This window comes from Plecotus auritus (genome assembly GCF_963455305.1).
Source record: "Plecotus auritus genome assembly, chromosome: 9".
Taxonomy (NCBI): domain Eukaryota; kingdom Metazoa; phylum Chordata; class Mammalia; order Chiroptera; family Vespertilionidae; genus Plecotus; species Plecotus auritus.
Genome location: NC_137783.1, coordinates 42,889,614 through 42,909,015, shown reverse-complemented (window position 1 = coordinate 42,909,015; position 19,402 = coordinate 42,889,614). Strand labels below are relative to the sequence as shown.

The following is a 19,402-nucleotide window of genomic DNA, read 5'->3' as shown; positions in this document are numbered from 1 at the left end:
TTTTAGGGAGAGTGGGAGAGAGAGGGAAAGACAGAGAGAAACATCGTTGTGAGAGAAACTCGTTGATTGGTTGCCTCCTGCACGAGCCCTGACCAGGGCCGGGGCTGGGGGAGGAGCCTGCAACCAAGGTACGTGCCCTTGACTGGAATGGAACCTGGGACCCTTTGGGTCTGCAGGTCAACACTCTATCCACTGAACCAAATCAGCCAGGGCTGAGTTTTTGTTTCAATGATGGTCTAAAAATAATTTTAAAACTTAAGACAAAATTTGTTATGCAATGATATTTCACAATTTCATGGAACTAAGATTTTGGTTCCTCAAGTGAGAGTTTCTCAAATTCTAGTCCTTGATATATTCTAATGGTTAAGAACATGGGCTCTGGAGTTAAGAGTATTTGGGTTCAAATGCAGGCATTACCTAAACGGATGACCTTGAGCAAGTTCCTTAAATTTTCTGAGCCTCCATTGCTCATCAGTAAAATGGAGATTATAATAGTATTGATCCCATGGGGGTGCTCTGAGGATTAAATGCTCTTAGAATCCTGTCTAGCACATACATGTTCAATAAGTATTAACTATTATTGTTCTTGGAAATTTGTGCAGCAGTTAGAATTGTGTTGGGCTGCAAGTAACACAATATTGGACTATATTAGTTTCCTGTTGCTATTATAACAAATTACCACAAACTTCGTGGCTAACAACAAAACAAACTTATTATTTTACAGTTCTGGAGGTCAGAAGTCCAAAATAGGTCTCACTGAGATAAAATTAAGGTGTTGCCATGGACTGAACTGTTCCCCTGCCCCACCCTCCCATTAATTTGTTAAAGCTATAAACTCTCATATGATGGGATTTGGAGAAGGGGGTTTTGGAAAGTAATTATTTTAGATGAGGTCATAAGCGTGGGGCCCTCATGATGGGATTAACGGTCTTATAAAAGGAGGCACCAGAGAGCATGTGCCCCTTCTCTCTCTGCCATGTGAGGACAAAGAAAGAAGGTGGCTATCTATAAGCCAGGAAAAGAGTCCTCACCAGGAATCAAATTCGTTGGCACCTTGATTTTAGATTTCCCAGCCTCCAAATTGTGAAAAAATAAATTTCTGTTGTTTAAACCACTTAGTCTATAGTACTTTGTTATGGCATTTTGAACTGACTAGTCCAGATTTGTTCCTTCTAGATGCTCTAGGGGAGAATTTGTTTTCTTCCCTTTTCCAATTTCTAAAGACCACCTATATTCCTTGGCTTGTGGTTCCTTCCTTTGTCTTCAAGCCAGCAACATAGCATGTTCAAATCTCTCTGACTGGGACCTTTCTGCCTCCCTCTTCCATTTTTAAAGACACCTGAGAGAATGGATGTACCTGGATAATCCAGAATAATCTTATTTTAAGGTCAGGTGATTAGCAACCTTAATCCTATCTGCAACCTTAATTTCTTCATGTAACATTGCATATTCAAAAATTCTTGGAATTAGGATGTGGACATCTTTGGGAGCCATTATTTTGGCTACCACACAGACTAACAATATAGTTTTTACCTTAAGGACATTAGTTATTTACTTGAGAAATTTGTAAGTGGGAGCTTCTACATTTATTTAGCAGGTTAACTATATTGTCAAGAGCTCATGCTCTTTCTTTCTTCGTTAGCTTTGGCCATGTCTAACTGCAAGAGAATCTGGAAGAGTGAGCATCTGAGAAAGGAGAATGAGATTATCCTGATGGCTTAGACAATTTATGATTTATTGGTGGGGCCTGGCACATTGCTTCCCCAAACAAAATTAGAGTTCTTTTCTTAAAAGTGTGTATATGTGTGTGTGTGAGGGGGCATAGAAGAGGGAGGTAGTTATTAAACAAGCAAATGACATTAGCTGTTAGGGTCTTTGAGAACTTTTTCCCCTTTAAAGAAATGTTTTCATTTGAGAAGCTATGCAATACGGGGTGGTGCAAAGTAGCTTTACAGTTGTTTGTATGGAAAGTAATACATAATTAATAAATAATACAATAATAAACTCTGTGTTTTGTGTACTCACAACTGTAAGCCTACTTTTGTCCCACCCTATATTTCTAGATAAAGTACTTGTAAAATTTTATTCTTCTGTACTGAATTAGATTAAAAAAACTTCGAAAGACTATTTAACACAGGGGTGGGGAAACTTTTCTTGTGACAAGGGCCATTTGGATATTAATAACATCATTTGTGGGCCTTACAAAATTATCAACTTAAAAATTAGCCTGCTACACCCTAACAGGTTTGGCTCAGTGGATAGAGCATCGGCCTGCAGACTGAAGGTTCAATTCCGGTCAGGGGCATGTACCTTGGTTGCGGGCCGATGCTCTAACATTTAATTAACTCACCCCTAATGCCTTGGCAGGGCCAGACCAAATGATTTTTTGGGCCATATCCAGATGTTCCCTACCCCTAATTTAAACAAACATTGTTTTTAAAACTTGCACACAAAATTTATCATCATTATAGAAAAATTAAGGCTCTGGTTGGGTAGCTCAGTTGGTCAGAGCATTGTCCCGATACACCAAGGTTGTGGGTTCAATCCCTGGCCAGGGCACAAATAAGAATCAACCAATGAATGCATAAATAAGTGGAATAATAAATTGATATCTCTCTCTCTCTCAATCAATCAATCAATCAATAAAAAATTTAAAAATTAGACAGTCTTTTCAATGTATATTTTCTCATCTAGTTGAACACATAGGTAGCTGATGGCTGGGACCAATGAGGTTGAAGTTCAATGAGGCAAAAAATGTGTCACTTTTGGCACACCTAAGATTTTTGTAATAGTGTCAATTCTATTAAATTTATGAAAACTATGCTTCATTATCAGAACTCCAATTATTCCTATTGTCTATTCAAATTTTCTAAAATAATAAGAACAATCTATAATAAAATTTCCAAGTAATTGCATAAAGAAATTGCAATGTACTGTCAATAATGGTGATGCTACTGAAATGAAAGTGTTGGCTGGTGATACGATCTTGAGAAACCCTAAGTATTTGTCAATCAATGTATGAAAGTCCAGTTTTGATGTATGCACAGCATATTTACTAACCTAATTAATTCAAAAAATATTTATTGTGTGCCTGGTGCTGTTTTAGAAACCAAGATTATAGCAGTAATGAAAAACAAGAAGAGGTTCTGACTTTATGCTCTTAATAGCCTAGTTAGAATAATCCAAGAAATACAAATGAAAACTCAAGATGTTTTTTATCTTTTAGATTAAAAGGGGTCACACAGTGACCCCTCCACCCCCAAGGATTTCACTCTTAGGAATCTATTATAACTTGAAAAATATTTATGCTATGTACTATTAAGAGGGTAAAAATTCTGATTAAATGCAATGTCTAAAATATTAGTAATGTTATTGCTTGGGGTCAAAAGGTACAAACTTATTAAAGTTAATGAAAGGGGTCAGTTTGTTGTCAGTTTGATTCAAATAAACTCTTACGGGAAATTCTCAAAAAATGAAAATAAAGAAATAGAAATACCTGTGGGTCTGGGAGCTGCCAAGGGGGCTGGGGCCTGGTGTGGGCAGCCAGCAGGCCTTTCCAGGCTGTTTATGTTCTCCTTGAAAACAAGAAATTTGTGTTAGGTGGGTCATTTTCTTTTAGATGTAAGCAAAGCACCCTCTAATTTGCTGAATCTTCAAAAAGGACTATAACTTTGGGAGGGAGGAATCCCTCCATTACTATGACAAAGTCCATATTTCTAGTAAAGCAAAGGAAACACCCCGAATATTAATAGAGTTTACCTCTAGGCAGTGGAAGTACAGGAGATTCTTTTCTCCCTCCTCTGTTTTTCTGTATTTGACAGATTTGAAGTAAAAAGAAAGTATTATTCTTTTAATGAAAAGCTTTAACTAATCTGTATCATGAGCTCACAAAAGTCTCCATCTGCAGATTTAATAAAATAACAAAATTAATTAAAGCATTAGGCTTCTTTGATGATATTAAGTCCAAAAAGAAAAAGAAATGTTGTTACATGGTTATGGGTCACTTTAATTTGCTAAGTTTTTTATAATGAGCGTATTTTTATAATTAGAAAAAATACATTCTTTTAAAAGGGTAATAACATTCATTGGGTGACTATAAGCACATATGTGCCCCTTGGATGTTTCATTCACTTCATCAAAAACATAGCCTAAGCTAGTTTTGGCTACTTTAAGAAAGAATATGATGATGTTGTCAAGTATATGTACAGTATGAAACATTAATAAAAATTTGAAAAGAAAATATTCTATTCATTTTAGAGGCTTAAAAAATTAGGGATCACATATCTTTAAATGTAGGTGTGTTAGAATAATTGTTTGACTTTGTATCTGGGAACTGTGAGTTGCTTCTGTACACCAAGTGAAACATTAACTTTCTGTGTTTTTTTTTTTTGTGTGTGTGTGTTTTTTTGCAACAACAAGATTGCCAGCAATTGTGAGAGCTTACAGAGATAGCTTGCAAGGAAAATGAAGCTCCCTATTTTCATAGCAGATGCATTCACAGCAAAAGCATTTCGTGGAAATCCTGCTGCTGTTTGTCTCCTAGAAAATGTAAGTATTAGTTTGAAAATGCAGTGCTTGGAATTCTAGATTCCCTGAGAACTAAATATGTCTTAAAAAAAAAAATCAGGCCTGTTTACCTCTGTGTTTTTTTTGTCAAATGATACCAGCAACATTCATGTCTGCAAATTGATTTAGGTGAGAAAGCTTACACCTACATGTTTAATTCTAGAGAAATGAGGATTCATGTAGGGAAGGACTAGAGCTCCCTTTTAGCCCTCAGGTTTTCATTTAGTTAACACCAAATGTGGAGGAGAATAAAATTAGATGAATTTTATGTGACTAGACATGGCTGATATTACATTTAGCATGAAAGATCCAAACTGCATATTTTTAATCTTACCTATAGTCCATGTAATTAGAGATTTTTTTTTCAGAATGAAGAAATGAGATGTTTTGCAAGGAATTAAGTAGAAAGATAGAAGGAATTAAGCTCTAATATAGGGAGAACTTAGTTTACTGAAAGTCTCATTTTGATTAGGATAAGTATTAACAGGTTAATTAAATATTCCCTGACCTTAAGTGCTTTGTGTTGGTCCCTGGTTATTATTAGGAAGCAAGCCAAGATACCCTTCCATCCAGAGCAGTTAGTGCCAGAGTATGTATATGTGAGAATTACTTCAGAAAAACAGTAAGCAATTCATGATCTTAAGTAAGTTACTAAGTTGGGCAAAGTGCGTGCTGGGGCATTCGTGTGCAGTGAATCCCAACTGGCCTGCACATCAGAATCACAGAGGAGCTTTAAAATTTCTATGCTCAGGCCTCATCCCAAACCAGTGACAACAGAGTCTCTGGGGTGCGACCCAGGCTGCCCTGTTTGTTCATCTCCACGTGTGAGTCCAGTGTGCAGTCAAGGCCCAGGTTTCCTTGAGATAGGTAAGACTGTTGAGTCCTTGGTGTGCTTATTTTCTTTCCCAAGAGGAGCAGCAAAATAGTGATCAAGAGTTCAAGAGTCCTCTACTCACTTTAACAATGCATTCATTATGCAACCTTGCAGTTGGCACTGGCCAACCACACAATGCTGAAAGAAAGTAATAAAGTTAACAGGCTTTATCAAGTAACACAATAGTTTGCGAGGATTAGCAAGAGAGTAATTAACAACCATATTCTAAATCATGAACTTTCTTTAGAAATAATCTGGCAGCCCAGCTGGTGTGGCTCAGTGGTTGAGCATTGACCTATGAACCAGGAGGTCGTGGTTTGATTCCCAGTCAGGGCACATGCCTCTGTTGCAGGCTCACTCCCCAGTGGGGGGCATGCAGGAGGTAGCCAATTGATGATTCTCATCATTAATGTTTCTATCTCTCACTCCCTCTTCCTTCTTCTCTGAAATCAACAAAAATATATTAAAAAAAAAAAAAAAGAAAGAAACAATCTTCAAATACAACTCCACTTTGAGGAATTGTGAAATTGACTAAAGCTGCTTGTCAAGAATCTCAGTATATTTGCCCATGTTTCCATATGTAACATCCTTGAAGAGTTTTGAAAATAGTTTTAAGTGATTTAAATACTCAGTTTTCACTAGATGACAAGGATCAGCATTATTCCTCATTCTTTTATCTCCAGTGTTACTCATTAAGCAACAGGCTTAAGGATCTCTCTCTCTCTCTCCCTACCTAACTCTATCTCTCTATCTACCTCCCCATTAAAATATATTTTACAAGTTATTTATGTATTTGGAAAAACTAGGAAATAAAAATTTAACAAAGAACTTAACATAATTCAAAGCAAAATGCTTCAGTACAAATGGAAGAAAGAAAAAGATGAGGAAGTCCATGACAGGATACTCTCTTGTCTCCCAATTCACTTCTGGGCCTTGGACCTGTGAGACTAGGGTAATTTATGGCCTGTCAGAGACAACTGAATAGATATCTGAAGACTAGTTTGCTAGCTTTTCTATTCTGTGGACATGAGAATCCTGTTCTCCTGGATGCTAATTTAACACTTTCCCCAATTCATAAGCAATACAAATTATAAAGAAAGTGTAAGCTATGTTTTCTGCCCTTGGATTCCTTATCCATGGCTGGAGACAGAGATCACCTGAAACACAAGTGAACTCAGGAAAATATCAGCGACAAATAGGGCTAAACCTTACAATGCTGACCACAATTCAGGTGTTTATCATGTCATTGACATATTCTACAAATATTTATCAACATCTGCCTGGAGCCAGGCTCTGGGCTAGGGCTGGGAGGTACAAAGATTAGTAAGTTTGTCTGCCCTTGTGGTGCTCAAAGTCTAATGTAAGCCTGATCACTATTCAGAGGCTAAAGGACCAGAAGGTGGCAGGTGCAAAGGGAACTCAGAGGACAATGTTGGATTTTATGGAGGAGGACATACTTCAGATTTTAAGTGCAGACATCCTTTTTGTTTTGTTTAAAATTATTTAAAATTTGACCAAGATGAGACTAACCATAGAAAAACTTGGTGGACAGTCTAAAGGCTAGATAATTGCTTTTTGAAAACTTGATAACAGACAGCTGGAAGGAAATGGAGTCCCAAGAGCTTTTATAATTTTCTAAAGTTTTGTTTTCCTTTAAGGACAAGTCTATTTTTAATGTTCTCACACGAGGAACTTATAACACTGTACATTAGGTCAAAAAACAAAAAAACAAAAACAAATTAAGGGATAAATGGAACATATTTGAGTAAAATATTTAAAATCTTAAAAAATTGTGTGACAATCAGTTTGGCAATAAAGACCATATAGACACATGGAAAATGCATCAAAACAATATTTTTAAAATGAAATAGATACATTATGGTGACAGCTGAGTAAAAAACTACAAAACTCATGACCAACTACTGGATAGGTTAGAGAACTGTGATAGTGCTCAGGGGTGATATTTTGTTTATTTTTCTGTAAACCAGCCTTCATAGTTAGTGAAAATAACAGATCAACAGGGTAAGGTATCCCATATTTATTTTTTATTTTATTTATTATTATTTTTTAATTTAATAAATCTTTATTGTTCAGATTATTACAATTGTTCCTCTTTTTTCCCTTATAGCTCCCCTCCACCCGGTTCCCACCCCACCATCTGCCCTTAGGCCCCCCTCCTCCATAGTCCTCATCCATAGGTGTACGATTTTTGTCTAGTCTCTTCCTGCACCCCCCACATCCCTTTCCCCCTGAGAATTGTCAGTCCACTCCCTTTCTATGCCCCTGATTCTATTATATTCACCAGTTTATTCTGTTTATCAGATTTTTTATTCACTTGATTTTTAGATTCACTTGTTGGTAGGTATGTATTTGTTGTTCATAATTTTTATCTTTACCTTTTTCTTCTTCTTCCTCTTCTTAAAGAATACCTTTCAGCATTTCATATAATACTGGTTTGGTGGTGATGAACTCCTTTAGCTTTTTCTTTTCTGTGAAGCTCTTTATCTGATCTTCCATTCTGAATGATAGCTTTGCTGGGTAGAGTAATCTTGGTTGTAGGTTCTTGCTATTCATCACTTTGAATATTTCTTGCCACTCCCATCTGGCCTGCATAGTTTCTATTGAGAAATCAGCTGACAATCGTATGGGTGCTCCCTTGTAGGTAACTAACTGTTTTTCTCTTGCTGCTTTTAATATTCTCTCTTTGTCTTTTGCCCTTGGCATTTTAATTATGATGTGTCTTGGTGTGGTCCTCTTTGGATTCCTCTTGTTTGGGGTTCTGTGCGCTTCCTGGACTTGTAAGTCTATTTCTTTCACCAGGTGGGGGAAGTTTTCAGTCATTATTTCTTCACATAGGTTTTCAGTATCTTGCTCTCTCTCTTCTTCTGGCACCCCCATAATTCTGATGTTGGTACGCTTGAAGTTGTCCCAGAGGCTCCTTACACTATCTTCATATTTTTGGATTCTTTTTTCTTTTTGCTTTTCCAGCTGAGTGTTTTTTGTTTCTTTGTATTTCAAATCTTTGACTTGATTCTTGCGATCCTCTAGTCTGCTGTGAGATCTTTATATAATATTTTTTATTTCAGTCAGTGTATGTTTAATTTCTAGTTGGTCCTTCTTCATATCCTCGAGGGTCTCACTAAATTTATCGGCCTTTTCTAGAAAATTCTTGAGTAACCTTATAACCGTGGTTTTGAACTCTATATCCAGTCCTTTGCTTTCCTTCATTTTTTTCATTTGTGATCTGTTTCTTTGTCTCCGCAGTTTGGCTGCTTCCCTGAGTTGATAGAGTGGCTTTGTGTGCTAGGTGTCCTATAGGGCCCAGTGGCTCAGCCTCCCCAGTTACCTGAGGTGGACACTCTTGGTGCACCCCTTTGTGGGCTGTGTGCACAGTCTTGTTGTAGTTAAGCCTTGATTGTTGTTGTTATCACTGGGAGGAATTGACCTCCAGGCCTGTTGGCTGTGAGGATCAGCTGTGTCTATGCTAGGAGAACTTCTGTGCTGGAGACACCCTTATGAGACAAGACTTGCAAAAGCCTCTGTGCTCAGCTTGGATGGGGCGGAGTCTCAGGGCGGAGCAGACAGCATTGGTTTCCCATCATCCCTGCCCTAATAGGCCCCTGTGTCTCAGTGTCCCGTGCTAATCGCTGCAAGCACCTCTGAGAGAAAGCTGCCCTCGAGTTCCACCCGCTGCCAGTCAGTCCAGTTTCTCCCCGAATGAGTCTGGGTCCCCAGAGTCTCACCCGGAACTGGAGTTTAGTGCAGTCGGGAGCTTTTGTCTCCCTCCCACTTGAGAAAGCCAGCCGTGCACTCAGTTGCCAGTCCTCTCCACACGCGTGTCCCAGTACCTCTGCCTCCTGCAGCTCCTCTGAGTCTCAGTGTGCTTTTCTCTTTCCTTCTAGTTGTAGAATTTCCACTCAGCGAGCCTTTCTGTGGTTATGGATGATGTCTGTTTTGTCTTTCAGTTGTAGTTTTGAAATTGTTGTGCGAGGCATCAGTTTAGGTGTTTACCTATGCCGCCATCGTGGTTTCTCTCTTCAGGTATTCCATATTTATTCTTCTTCATATTCTAACAAAGCCATATATATATATATATATATATATATATATATATATATATATACACACACACACACACACACATATATATTGTGTGTGTGTGTGTGCGCGTGAGTGTGTGTAGCACAAGGTTTCTTAACTGCAGCGCTACTGACATTTTGGACTGGGTAGTTCTTTGATGTATGAGATTGTCATGTACATTGTAAAATGTTTACTAATATCCTGTCCTCTACCCACTAGATGACAGTAGTCCCCCCCTTTTCCCTCAGTCATGGCAATCAAAAATTGCCCCCAGCTGTTTTTTTTCCCCTCTAAAAAAAAAAAAAATCAATTAAAAAAATCCAGCATATAAGCCTAACCAATGGACACAGACAACAAGGGGTGAGGGCATGAGTGGGGGTAAAGGGGGGATAAGGACACATATGTAATACCTTAATCAATAAAGAAATTTAAAAAAAATCCAAAAAACCCTGGCTGGTGTGGCTCAGTTGGTTGGAGGGTTCTCCTGTGCACCAAAAAGTGGTGTGTTCCATTTCTGTTCAGGCTACAAACCCAGGTTTCAGATTTGATTCTCGGTCAGGGCATATTTGGGAGGTGACTGATGGATGTTTATCTCTCTCTCTAAAAAAATAAAATCAATAAAAAAGAAAAAAAAATGGCCCTGAGGTTGAGATCCATTGCTTTGAGGGTACCTTTTTAAAAAAGAAGTTTATATGAGTTTTTCTGTTAAAATTATTCATAGAAAACCTTTGTTGTGTGCCCAATATATATATTTATTCCAATTCAGCTGGCATTTACTGGTTGTTTAGTCATTATTCTTTTCAACACCAGTGATCATTGCCAGTGACAGCAAGGAAGATTGGTTTCACACTTAAAAAAAAAAGTTGTTTTTAAAATTGATTTCAGAGAGGAAGGGAAAGGGAGAGAGATATAGAAACGTCAATGATGAGAGAGAATCATCAATCAGCTGCCTCCTGCCTGCCCCCCACTGGGATTGAGTCCGAAACCTGGGCATGTGCTCTGGCCAGGAATTGAACTGTGACCTCCTTGTTCATGGGTCAACACTCAACCACTGAGCCACACCGGCTGGGCTGGCTTCACACTTTTAAGGAGGAATGCTTAGTTTTAGTTCCTGAACTACTTGTTGTCCCAGTTTTCCTCATTAAATTGAGAGAACACCAAAAACCCCTTTACAGCTTAGTGAGTTATGCATTTAAAGAAAAAAAACAGGTGTACAACAAAACCCAGGCTTTGACTCATGTCAGGAGGCTTACCACTGGCCGTTTCCAAACTCTGTGCCCTTCCTTAGAGAGAGGCTCACAGGGTGTGACCACACCCGTCAGAGGCTCCTGGGGTTTCTAGGGAGTTTCAACCTCATATCTATTTTTATGTCCAGAAATGAGATTGAGGAGTGCAGAGAAGATTCCTCTCGGGCACTGAAGGGTTTTCCTTGGCCCAGTGATTGAGGGAAGGGCAATGCAAAGGAGGAGATGTTAATGTAGGAATTTCTGCTTCCTAAGTATCCTCCCTGGCTTCTAGAACATAACCCTCAGCTTTGGGAACAGTGATTCAGCCCAATACTGAGCTAATTGCTTTTCATATGTTATCTCATTTCATCCTCACAACCACTCTGTGAGCAGGTCTTATTATTATCATCCCCATTTTACAGATGCAGACGCAGAGGCAGAGAAAGGATAAGTACTTGGCCAGAGGTCACACACTCCTCAGTGGCTGACTTTAGGACCCAACCCCACAACTGCCTGGCTGTGGGGCCTGTGCCTTTAACCACTGTGCTCACTACCATCACTCTTGTAATTCACTCAACACCTGCCCTCCTCATCAGATTGCACACTTTATACGATCTTAGATCCATTCTGACTTGTTTCAGCACACCTGGCCTAGCACATGGGAGGCACTACATAAATATCTGTTGAGTGAAAGTAAAAATATAATCAATTAAATTATGGCAAAATCTCTGAAGAGTTCTGGTTAACCAACCGTCATTGGTCTTACGTTCTCCTTGGTGGGGCAGGGTAGGGGGTATGGGAAGCGAGAATGAGCTTTGGGTTCAATTTGGAGCTGGAGAGACAAGGCAACCGTAGAACCACTAAGATGGCCTACAGCTCGAGTACTGCATTGTGTGGACATAACTTCACAATAAGAAGTCCCAGTCCCTCAGAAGGAATCTCTCATTTCTTCCTGGATGATTTAGAATTTTCTACATCCAACTGTTTTTCCTTTGCTGGAATCTATCTGTAGCAGAGGGACAAATAAAGACTGAGAGCAAGTTATATGTAGGCTGTCATATTTCTGAACTGCCACAAGATGGGAGTATTTTAAAACTTTACTCATTTTCTGATTATTAATTTTTTTGTGGGCCCAATGATGATGGAACCTCAGTGTCCCAATGCAGTACACTGGAACTCAAAAAATAAAAAAAAATTAAAAATCATGGTTGTTTTGCTGTTGGAAATTTGTCTCATGTGACAAATTTCCCATTGCCAAAGGGAAATGGCTAAAAAAGCAAGAGAATTAAAAGTTGTTGGTTTGTAATTATTATGTGCTACATTTGAAAATAAGGTTGTAGTGTAAAATGGAAAATTTTGAACAAAAATTCAGTATTTTAAATGAGTGTTTCTAAAGTTCTTTTGTTTCTAAAGTTCTAAAGTTCTCAAAGTTGAACCGGTATGAGCCTTCTCATGATTCACCATCATCTTGACCGTTGGTTCCACTGTAGAAATTCAGCTACATATGGTGCATATTGAGGGCTGCTATTACCAAATTTTCTACATTATTTCTGTCCCTCAGGCAAATAACAGGTGTCCTGGCAAAGAAATTAGTTACAGAAGTTCAAATTGCATTTGGTGTCATAAGGTAGAGAGGATTAAAGTAAAGCATGTATTCTAGCTGATGTGCAAAACAGCCCATTTGCAAGGAAATTTATTGCCAAAAGATGGTGAGCTTGGCTACAATGTGGGATGCTTTAATGCTTTCAGAGGGTCTTGTAAAGGGAAGCAATAGATAAAGAAAGGAAGGATAAGGATAGGGAGAGTTTGACCAGATCAAAGAGAGAAAGGACTGGCAGGCACCACAGGTCCTGCAGCCCAGGAGGCAAACCCAGGAAGACCAGCACTGGCTTTCCTTTGTCACCCTGTCATTCACTGTTGAGCCCTGTGATTGCAGGTTCTGCACTTGGGAATTAAATGGCTTCCAGTTTCTCTCAGGTGTTATATGCACAGGCATGTGAGCCAGTTTCCACAGAGAACATTCTACAGGCCATGGCAAGTGCTTGAATTCAATTCTTTTACCCCCAAATTATAAGAGAAAGTTTTAGAAAATTACAGAGCTAGTAGAAGTTAGCCGACTTGGCTGCATAGGCTCAGGGAAAAGTGATGGAAGCAAAAGAAGGGCCCTTAGAGCTTAGGAGAGAGAAAGGAAAAAGTAAAGTGCCTGGGGGGAAGAAGGGGGAAGGGAAAGGCGGGGTGTGCTCCAAGAGGGAGAGCACGCCTGAGTTCAATTCTTAGTAGTATTGCCTTGTTGGCTGGGATGTCCCAACAATGACCCGGCTTCTTCTACTCAGGTGGGACTTCTCACTCCCCAGGCCCACTCTATGTCGTCCAGTAGCTTGCTTTCCTCTCTTTCTTTTGTGACATGTTTTTTTGTCTCCGCATTTTGCTGCTTCCCTGTGTTGATGGAGTGGCTTTGTGTGATAGGTGACCTATAGGGGCCAGTAGCTCAGCCTCCCCAATCACCTGAGGTGGACGCTCTTGGTACACCCCTTTGTGGGCGGAGTGCAAAGTCTTGGTGTAGTTAAGCCTTGATTGCTGTTGGTACCCTGGGAGGAATTGACCTCCAGGCCAATTGGCTGTGAGGACCTGCTGTGTCTATAATGGAAGAACTGCTGCGCTGGAGACACGCTTATGGTGCAGGACTTGTTTCTGTGGGGCTTTGGTGCTCACTGAGTCTGCCTCTTGAATGTGTCACTTATGGATGTGAGGAGTTGAAATCTGGTGTCTCACACTGACCACAAGGTACACTGGCTTCTGGATCTCCAATGGGGTACAGGTCAGCTACTGTCTGAGGCCACCCAGCAGGAGCTACAGCGAGAACTACAGTTTTCTCCTCTTTGCTTGGGGTTTGGAGGTTTTGGAGCTGTCTGACCCGGCTGCAAGTTTGCTAGGTTAAGCTGCAATAGGGCAGGCCATTCATATGCTAAAGCCGCTGCTTGGAGCTTGGGTGGGTTTGTAGATTGTGCGGGGTGGGGTCTCAGGGCATCACTGGGCTAGGGTGTGGCAAACAGCGATGGCTGCCAGTTAGCCGGCTCTGTGTCTCTGACTGTGTCCCCGCGTCCCGCGCCCCAGCACAGTAAACAATTATTCCTGCGCGCACCTCTGCAAGAAAGCCACCCTCACTTTCCGACCCGATGGCAGACAGTCCAGCTTCTCCCCATAGGAGTTTTGGTCCCCCGCGTCTCCCCAGAAACTGGAGTTCGGAGTAATCCGGAGCTTGTCTCCCTTCAGGTTGAAAAAAGCAGTGCTCCCAGTTGCCCATCACCAGCCCAATTCACGTGCCCCTGTACCTCAGCTTTTCAGCTCTTGTGCACGTCTCAATGCTCTTTTCTCTTTCCTTCTAGTTGTAGAACTTCCACTCAGCCAGCTTTCCCGTGGTTCTGGGTGATAGATGTTTTGTCTTTTAGTTGTAGTTTTAAAATTGTTGTGCGAGGCAGCAGTTTAGGTGTTTACCTACGCCGCCATCTTGGATCCTTCTCATTTCTTTCTTTTTTTTAAAAAAAATGTATTTTTATTGATTTCAGAGAGGAAGGAAGAGGGAGAGAGAGATAGAAACATACATGATGAGAGAGAATCATTGATTGGCTGCCTCCTGCATGCCCCACACTGGGGATCGAGCCCGCAACCTGGGCATGTGCCCTTGACTGGAATTGAACCTGGAACTCTTTAGTCCACAGGTTGACGCTCTATCCACTGAGCCAAACCAGCTAGGGCATTTATCAATTTCTTAAGTGATTTTTCTTCCTATAGGACTACAGAGCTTCTATAGATTTTTGAATATAGTGCTTCTTTAAGTAAACCTCTTGCTAGGATTTTTATATCAGCTGATAGTTTAAAAACCATGACTGATTTTTCACAATAACTACTGTTTTATGCCTTATATGAGTGTATGGAAAGTGTTTTAAAAGAATTTGAAACAACTAAAAAACAAAGTGTGCTTAACTTGCATAACTCAGATAAGTGAATTATGAACTTATTTCTATAAAGTAATAATTCTTATTTCTGGGTTTGGTCGAAGCAAAAATTCATTTGTCTTTGGAATTCAAACTATAGCTAGTAAGCATTATGTTGAGTAAAAATTTATTTTTATTCTCAAAAGGAAAACTCATATTCTGACCCATTTTTTCTTCAGAGGAATGTGTGTGTTTGCAAATACATATGTGTATGCATGTGTCTTCACTAAAGTACTATTACTCCCATTTTAAAGGTGTGAAAACTGAGGCCCCATGAGAGCAAATGACTTGCCCCCTTTTGCACTGCTATGAGGGCTGATCCAGGTATAAATCCAATTCTATCTGTTTCCAAAGCCCTCATTATTTATATATTATTTTATTTTATTTATTCTTTTAATCTTCACTCAGCAATATTTTTCCATTGCTTTTTAGAGAGGGGAAGAGAGAGGAAAAGACAGAGAAATATTGATGTGAGAGAAACACATCGATTGGTTGCCTCCTGCACTTGCCCTGACCAGGCCCTGGGCTGGGGAGGAGTCTGCAACTGAGGTACATGCCATTGACTGGAATTGAACCCAGGACCCTTCAGTCCACAGGCCAACGCTCTATCCACTGAGCCAAACCGGCTAGGGCTATTTTTAACATTCTATTTTGAAAAATTAAAAACCTACAAAAAAGTTTCAAGAATGGTACAATGAACAATCATATAGTACCTTTCCTCTACATTCATTGGTTGTTATAATTTGCAAAGCCCACATTCTTTTTTTTTAAAAAAAATAAATCTTTATTCAGATTATTACAATTGTTTCTCCTTTTTCCCCCCATAGCTCCCCTCCACCCGGTTCCCACCCCACCATCTGCCCTTACCTCCCCGCCACTGTCCTCATCCATAGGTGTATGATTTTTGTCCAGTCTCTTCCTGAACCCCCCCCACATCCCTTTCCCCCTGAGAATTGTCAGTCCACTCCCTTTCTATGCCCCTGATTCTATTATATTCACCAGTTTATTCTGTTTATCAGATTTTTTATTCACTTGATTTTTAGATTCACTTATTGATAGATATGTATTTGTTGTTCATAATTTTTATCTTTACCTTTTTCTTCTTCTTCCTCTTCTTAAAGAATACCTTTCAGCATTTCATATAATACTGGTTTGGTGGTGATGAACTCCTTTAGCTTTTTCTTATCTGTGAAGCTCTTTATCTGATCTTCCATTCTGAATGATAGCTTTGCTGGGTAGAGTAATCTTGGTTGTAGGTTCTTGCTATTCATCACTTTGAATATTTCTTGCCACTCCCATCTGGCCTGCATAGTTTCTATTGAGAAATCAGCTGACAATCGTATGGGTGCTCCCTTGTAGGTAACTAACTGTTTTTCTCTTGCTGCTTTTAATATTCTCTGTCTTTTGCCCTTGGCATTTTAATTATGATGTGTTTTGGAGTGGTCCTCTTTGGATTCCTTTTGTTTGGGGTTCTGTGTGCTTCCTGGACTTGTAAGTCTATTTCTTTCACCAGGTGGGGGAAGTTTTCGGTCATTATTTCTTCACATAGGTTTTCAGTATCTTGCTCTCTCTCTTCTTCTGGCCCCCTCATAATTCTGATGTTGGTACGCTTGAAGTTGTCCCAGAGGCTTCTTACGCTATCTTCAACTTTTTGGAATTTTTTTTCTTTTTGCTTTTCCGGTTGAGTGTTTTTTGCTTCTTTGTATTTCAATTTTTTGACTGGATTCTTGTGTTCCTCTAGTCTGCTGTTGGGTCTCTGTATAATATTTTTTATTTCAGTCAGTGTATGTTTAATTTCTAGTTGGTCCTTTTTCATATCTTCAAGGGTCTCATATTTATCGGCCTTTTCTAGGATATTCTTGAAAAGCCTCATAACCATGGTTTTGAATTCTATATCCAGTCGTTTGTTTTCCTCCATTTCTTTCGTTTGTGATCTGTTTCTTTGACGCCGCATTTTCACTGCTTCCCTGAGTTGGTAAGGTAGATTTGTGTGCTAGGTTTCCTATATGGCCCAGTGGGTCGGCCTTCCCAGTTAACCTGAGGTGGACACTCTTGGTGCACCCCTTTGTGGACTGTGTGTACAGCCTTGTTGTAGTTAAGTCTTGATTGTTGTTGGTATCACTGGGAGGAATTGACCTCCAGGCCAGTTGGCTGTAAGGATCAGCTGTGTCTACGCTGGGAGAAGTTCGGTGCTGGAGACAGCCTTATAGGATCAGACTTGCCAAAATGCAATAGCCTCTGTGCTCAGCTTGGATGGGGTGGAGTCTCAGGGCAGAGCAGACAGTCTTGGCTTCCAGTCAGCCTTGCCCTTGCGCGCGCGCGCCTCCAGACCTCTGTCTTCTCCAGCTCCCGAGTCTCTGCCCGAGAGTCCAGATTCCCCCCCACAAGAGCGTGGGTCCCCAGGGGCTCGCCTGGAACTGGGGTTCAGTGCAGTCAGAACTGGGGCTCAGTGCTGTCATGAGCTTCTGACTCCCTTCCACTAGGGAAAGCCTGTGGCAACCTCTGCAGCCTTTGTGTGCACTGGCACGCGCGCGCCTTCAGACCTCTGCCTTCCCCGGCTCCCGAGTCTTCGCCCGAGAGTCCAGATTCCCCCCAGTAAGAGCGTGGGTCCCCAGGGGCTCGCCTGGAACTGGGGTTCAGTGCAGTCAGAACTGGGGTTCAGTGCGGTCGGGGGCTTCCTTCCCCCTTCCGCCAGAGAAAGTCAGCCAGGCTCTCAGCCGCCCTTCCTCTCTGCGGGCACAAAGACCCTTTGCCGTACCTCCAATTCTCTGTGAGCTTTTCTCTTTCTTTCTAGTTGTAGAATTTTCACTCAGCCAGCTTTCCTGTGGTTCTGGATAGTGTCCGTTCTGTCTTTTAGTTGTAGTTTTGAAATTGTTGTGCGAGGCAGCAGTTTAGGTGCTTACCTATGCCGCCATCTTGGTTTCTCCCAAAGCCCACATTCTTAATCATTCTACCATTTATTAGGCATATCATGATCTTAGGATATTACACAACCCCTGTGTTTAACTCCTTAATCTGTAAGTGGGTAAAATATCTATATTGAGGGTTTTAAAAATGAATATTAAGTGAATAATGTAATTATCCTTTCAGCAAATGTTTATTGAGCCCCTCTCATCCTGGGATGAATACAAAGCACTGTTCTAAGCCAGGTCTAAGCAAACTAGCACCGTCCGTGCCCTCTCAGAGCTTCGAGTCAGAGGTGAGGGGACCGACAGTAAAGGACACATCAGGGAGTTTCAGGTGGCCTAAACACTGGGAGGAGGCAGTGCTTTTGGACAGAGCAATCGGGAAGGCATCCTGCAGGAAGTGACCTCGACCTGAAGCCTGACCCATGAAAGGGAGTGAACTGTGCATAAATGGGGGCAGAGTGGCCCAGCCTGTCTAATGTGTGTGCCAAACATCTTTATCCAATAAGAAAGGGAGACTGTGAAGTTCCCATTTGTGGAGATTGTTGTTAGAAGAGAGCATACACTCTCAGATAGACTGCGTCATAATCTCACAAAGGATAGGCCAGGCCAGTAGGTTTTTCAGAGTCTGTTCCAGCTTCGCATACACCTACAGCCCTTCTTCAAAGGTGCCAATCTTTATCAACGTGCCTCAATTCCTTGGCAATTATTTTTTGTTAAGCATGTGCGTTTTAACATTAATAAACGGTGTTATTAACTAATGGCAGTCGCTGTCCAAGGACTGAAACAAGGAAGTCTGATTTGTGTTTCTAGAGTCTCAATAACCTTTTGTTTCTAATTTAGAAACTGGATGAAGACATGCATCAAAACATTGCAAGGGAAATGAACCTCTCAGAAACCGCCTTTATCCGAAAACTGCACCCAACTGACAGCTTCACACAAAGTCAGTAAGCTTTTTGGCTTTTCTTTATTTTTAAAATATTTATTTATTAAATTGATTGGGGTGACACTGGTCAACATGAACATACAGGCTTGAGGTGTGGGTTTCTATGTATATTGCACCATGTGCCCACCACCCAAAGTCAAATCGTCTCCTGTCACCTTAAATAAGCATTCCAAAAAACCATTCTTGAGTGGTAGGAGAAGCTGCTTTTCCAGTGGGAGGGTGATATTTAAGGGAAACGCCCATTTGCTATTTGCATGCAGACTGGAGAGTGAGGGGGAGATTCTGATTTGGTTCTCAGTTAATCTGGGGGTGTGCGGTTGGTTGATTTGAATGTTTCAGCCCCGGACTTAGCACCGAGGAGCCCTACGATGTATGCTTAGAGTTCACTCCTTTCACAACATGTTTCAGCAATTAATTCACACTGACGAAAAATTCAGAAAAGAATAAGAAAACGGAAAGTCTGTGACTCACTTGTATGGGACTGATCTTGTCTCTCTTTGGTTTATCTTTCCCTGAAGGTTCCTGCTTTGGATTAAGGTGGTTTACACCGGCGAGTGAGGTCCCTCTCTGTGGTCACGCCACCCTGGCTTCTGCAGCTGTGCTGTTTCACAAAATAAGTAATGTGATTTAAGAAAATGAACCAGTCACTAAGCAAATAGCAATTTTTTTTTTAATTCTCACACTCTTTGTGATGAACACTGGAATGGGACGTTGCAGAGTTTATTTCATGTAAAATATTATCCAGAATAAAAAACAGCAACCTTCAATAACCTTGGCCTTTCTGAGTATGTGCCAGACATGTTGGAAAG

The 19,402-nt window shown here is 40.6% G+C and overlaps 1 protein-coding gene across 2 annotated transcripts in view; it reads left to right on the top strand.

Annotated features, from left to right (window-relative positions):
- PBLD (phenazine biosynthesis like protein domain containing) overlaps window positions 1–19,402 on the top strand; it is a 41,782-nt gene that overhangs the window by 11,100 nt on the left and 11,280 nt on the right. For both annotated transcript variants that reach the window (XM_080687989.1, XM_080687988.1), the window contains 3 exons: window positions 4,420–4,548; window positions 18,491–18,590; window positions 19,112–19,210. In XM_080687989.1, the coding sequence (XP_080544115.1) occupies window positions 4,465–4,548; window positions 18,491–18,590; window positions 19,112–19,210 (283 nt within the window). In that variant the 5' untranslated portion in view covers window positions 4,420–4,464. The remainder of the gene's footprint in view (window positions 1–4,419; window positions 4,549–18,490; window positions 18,591–19,111; window positions 19,211–19,402) is intronic.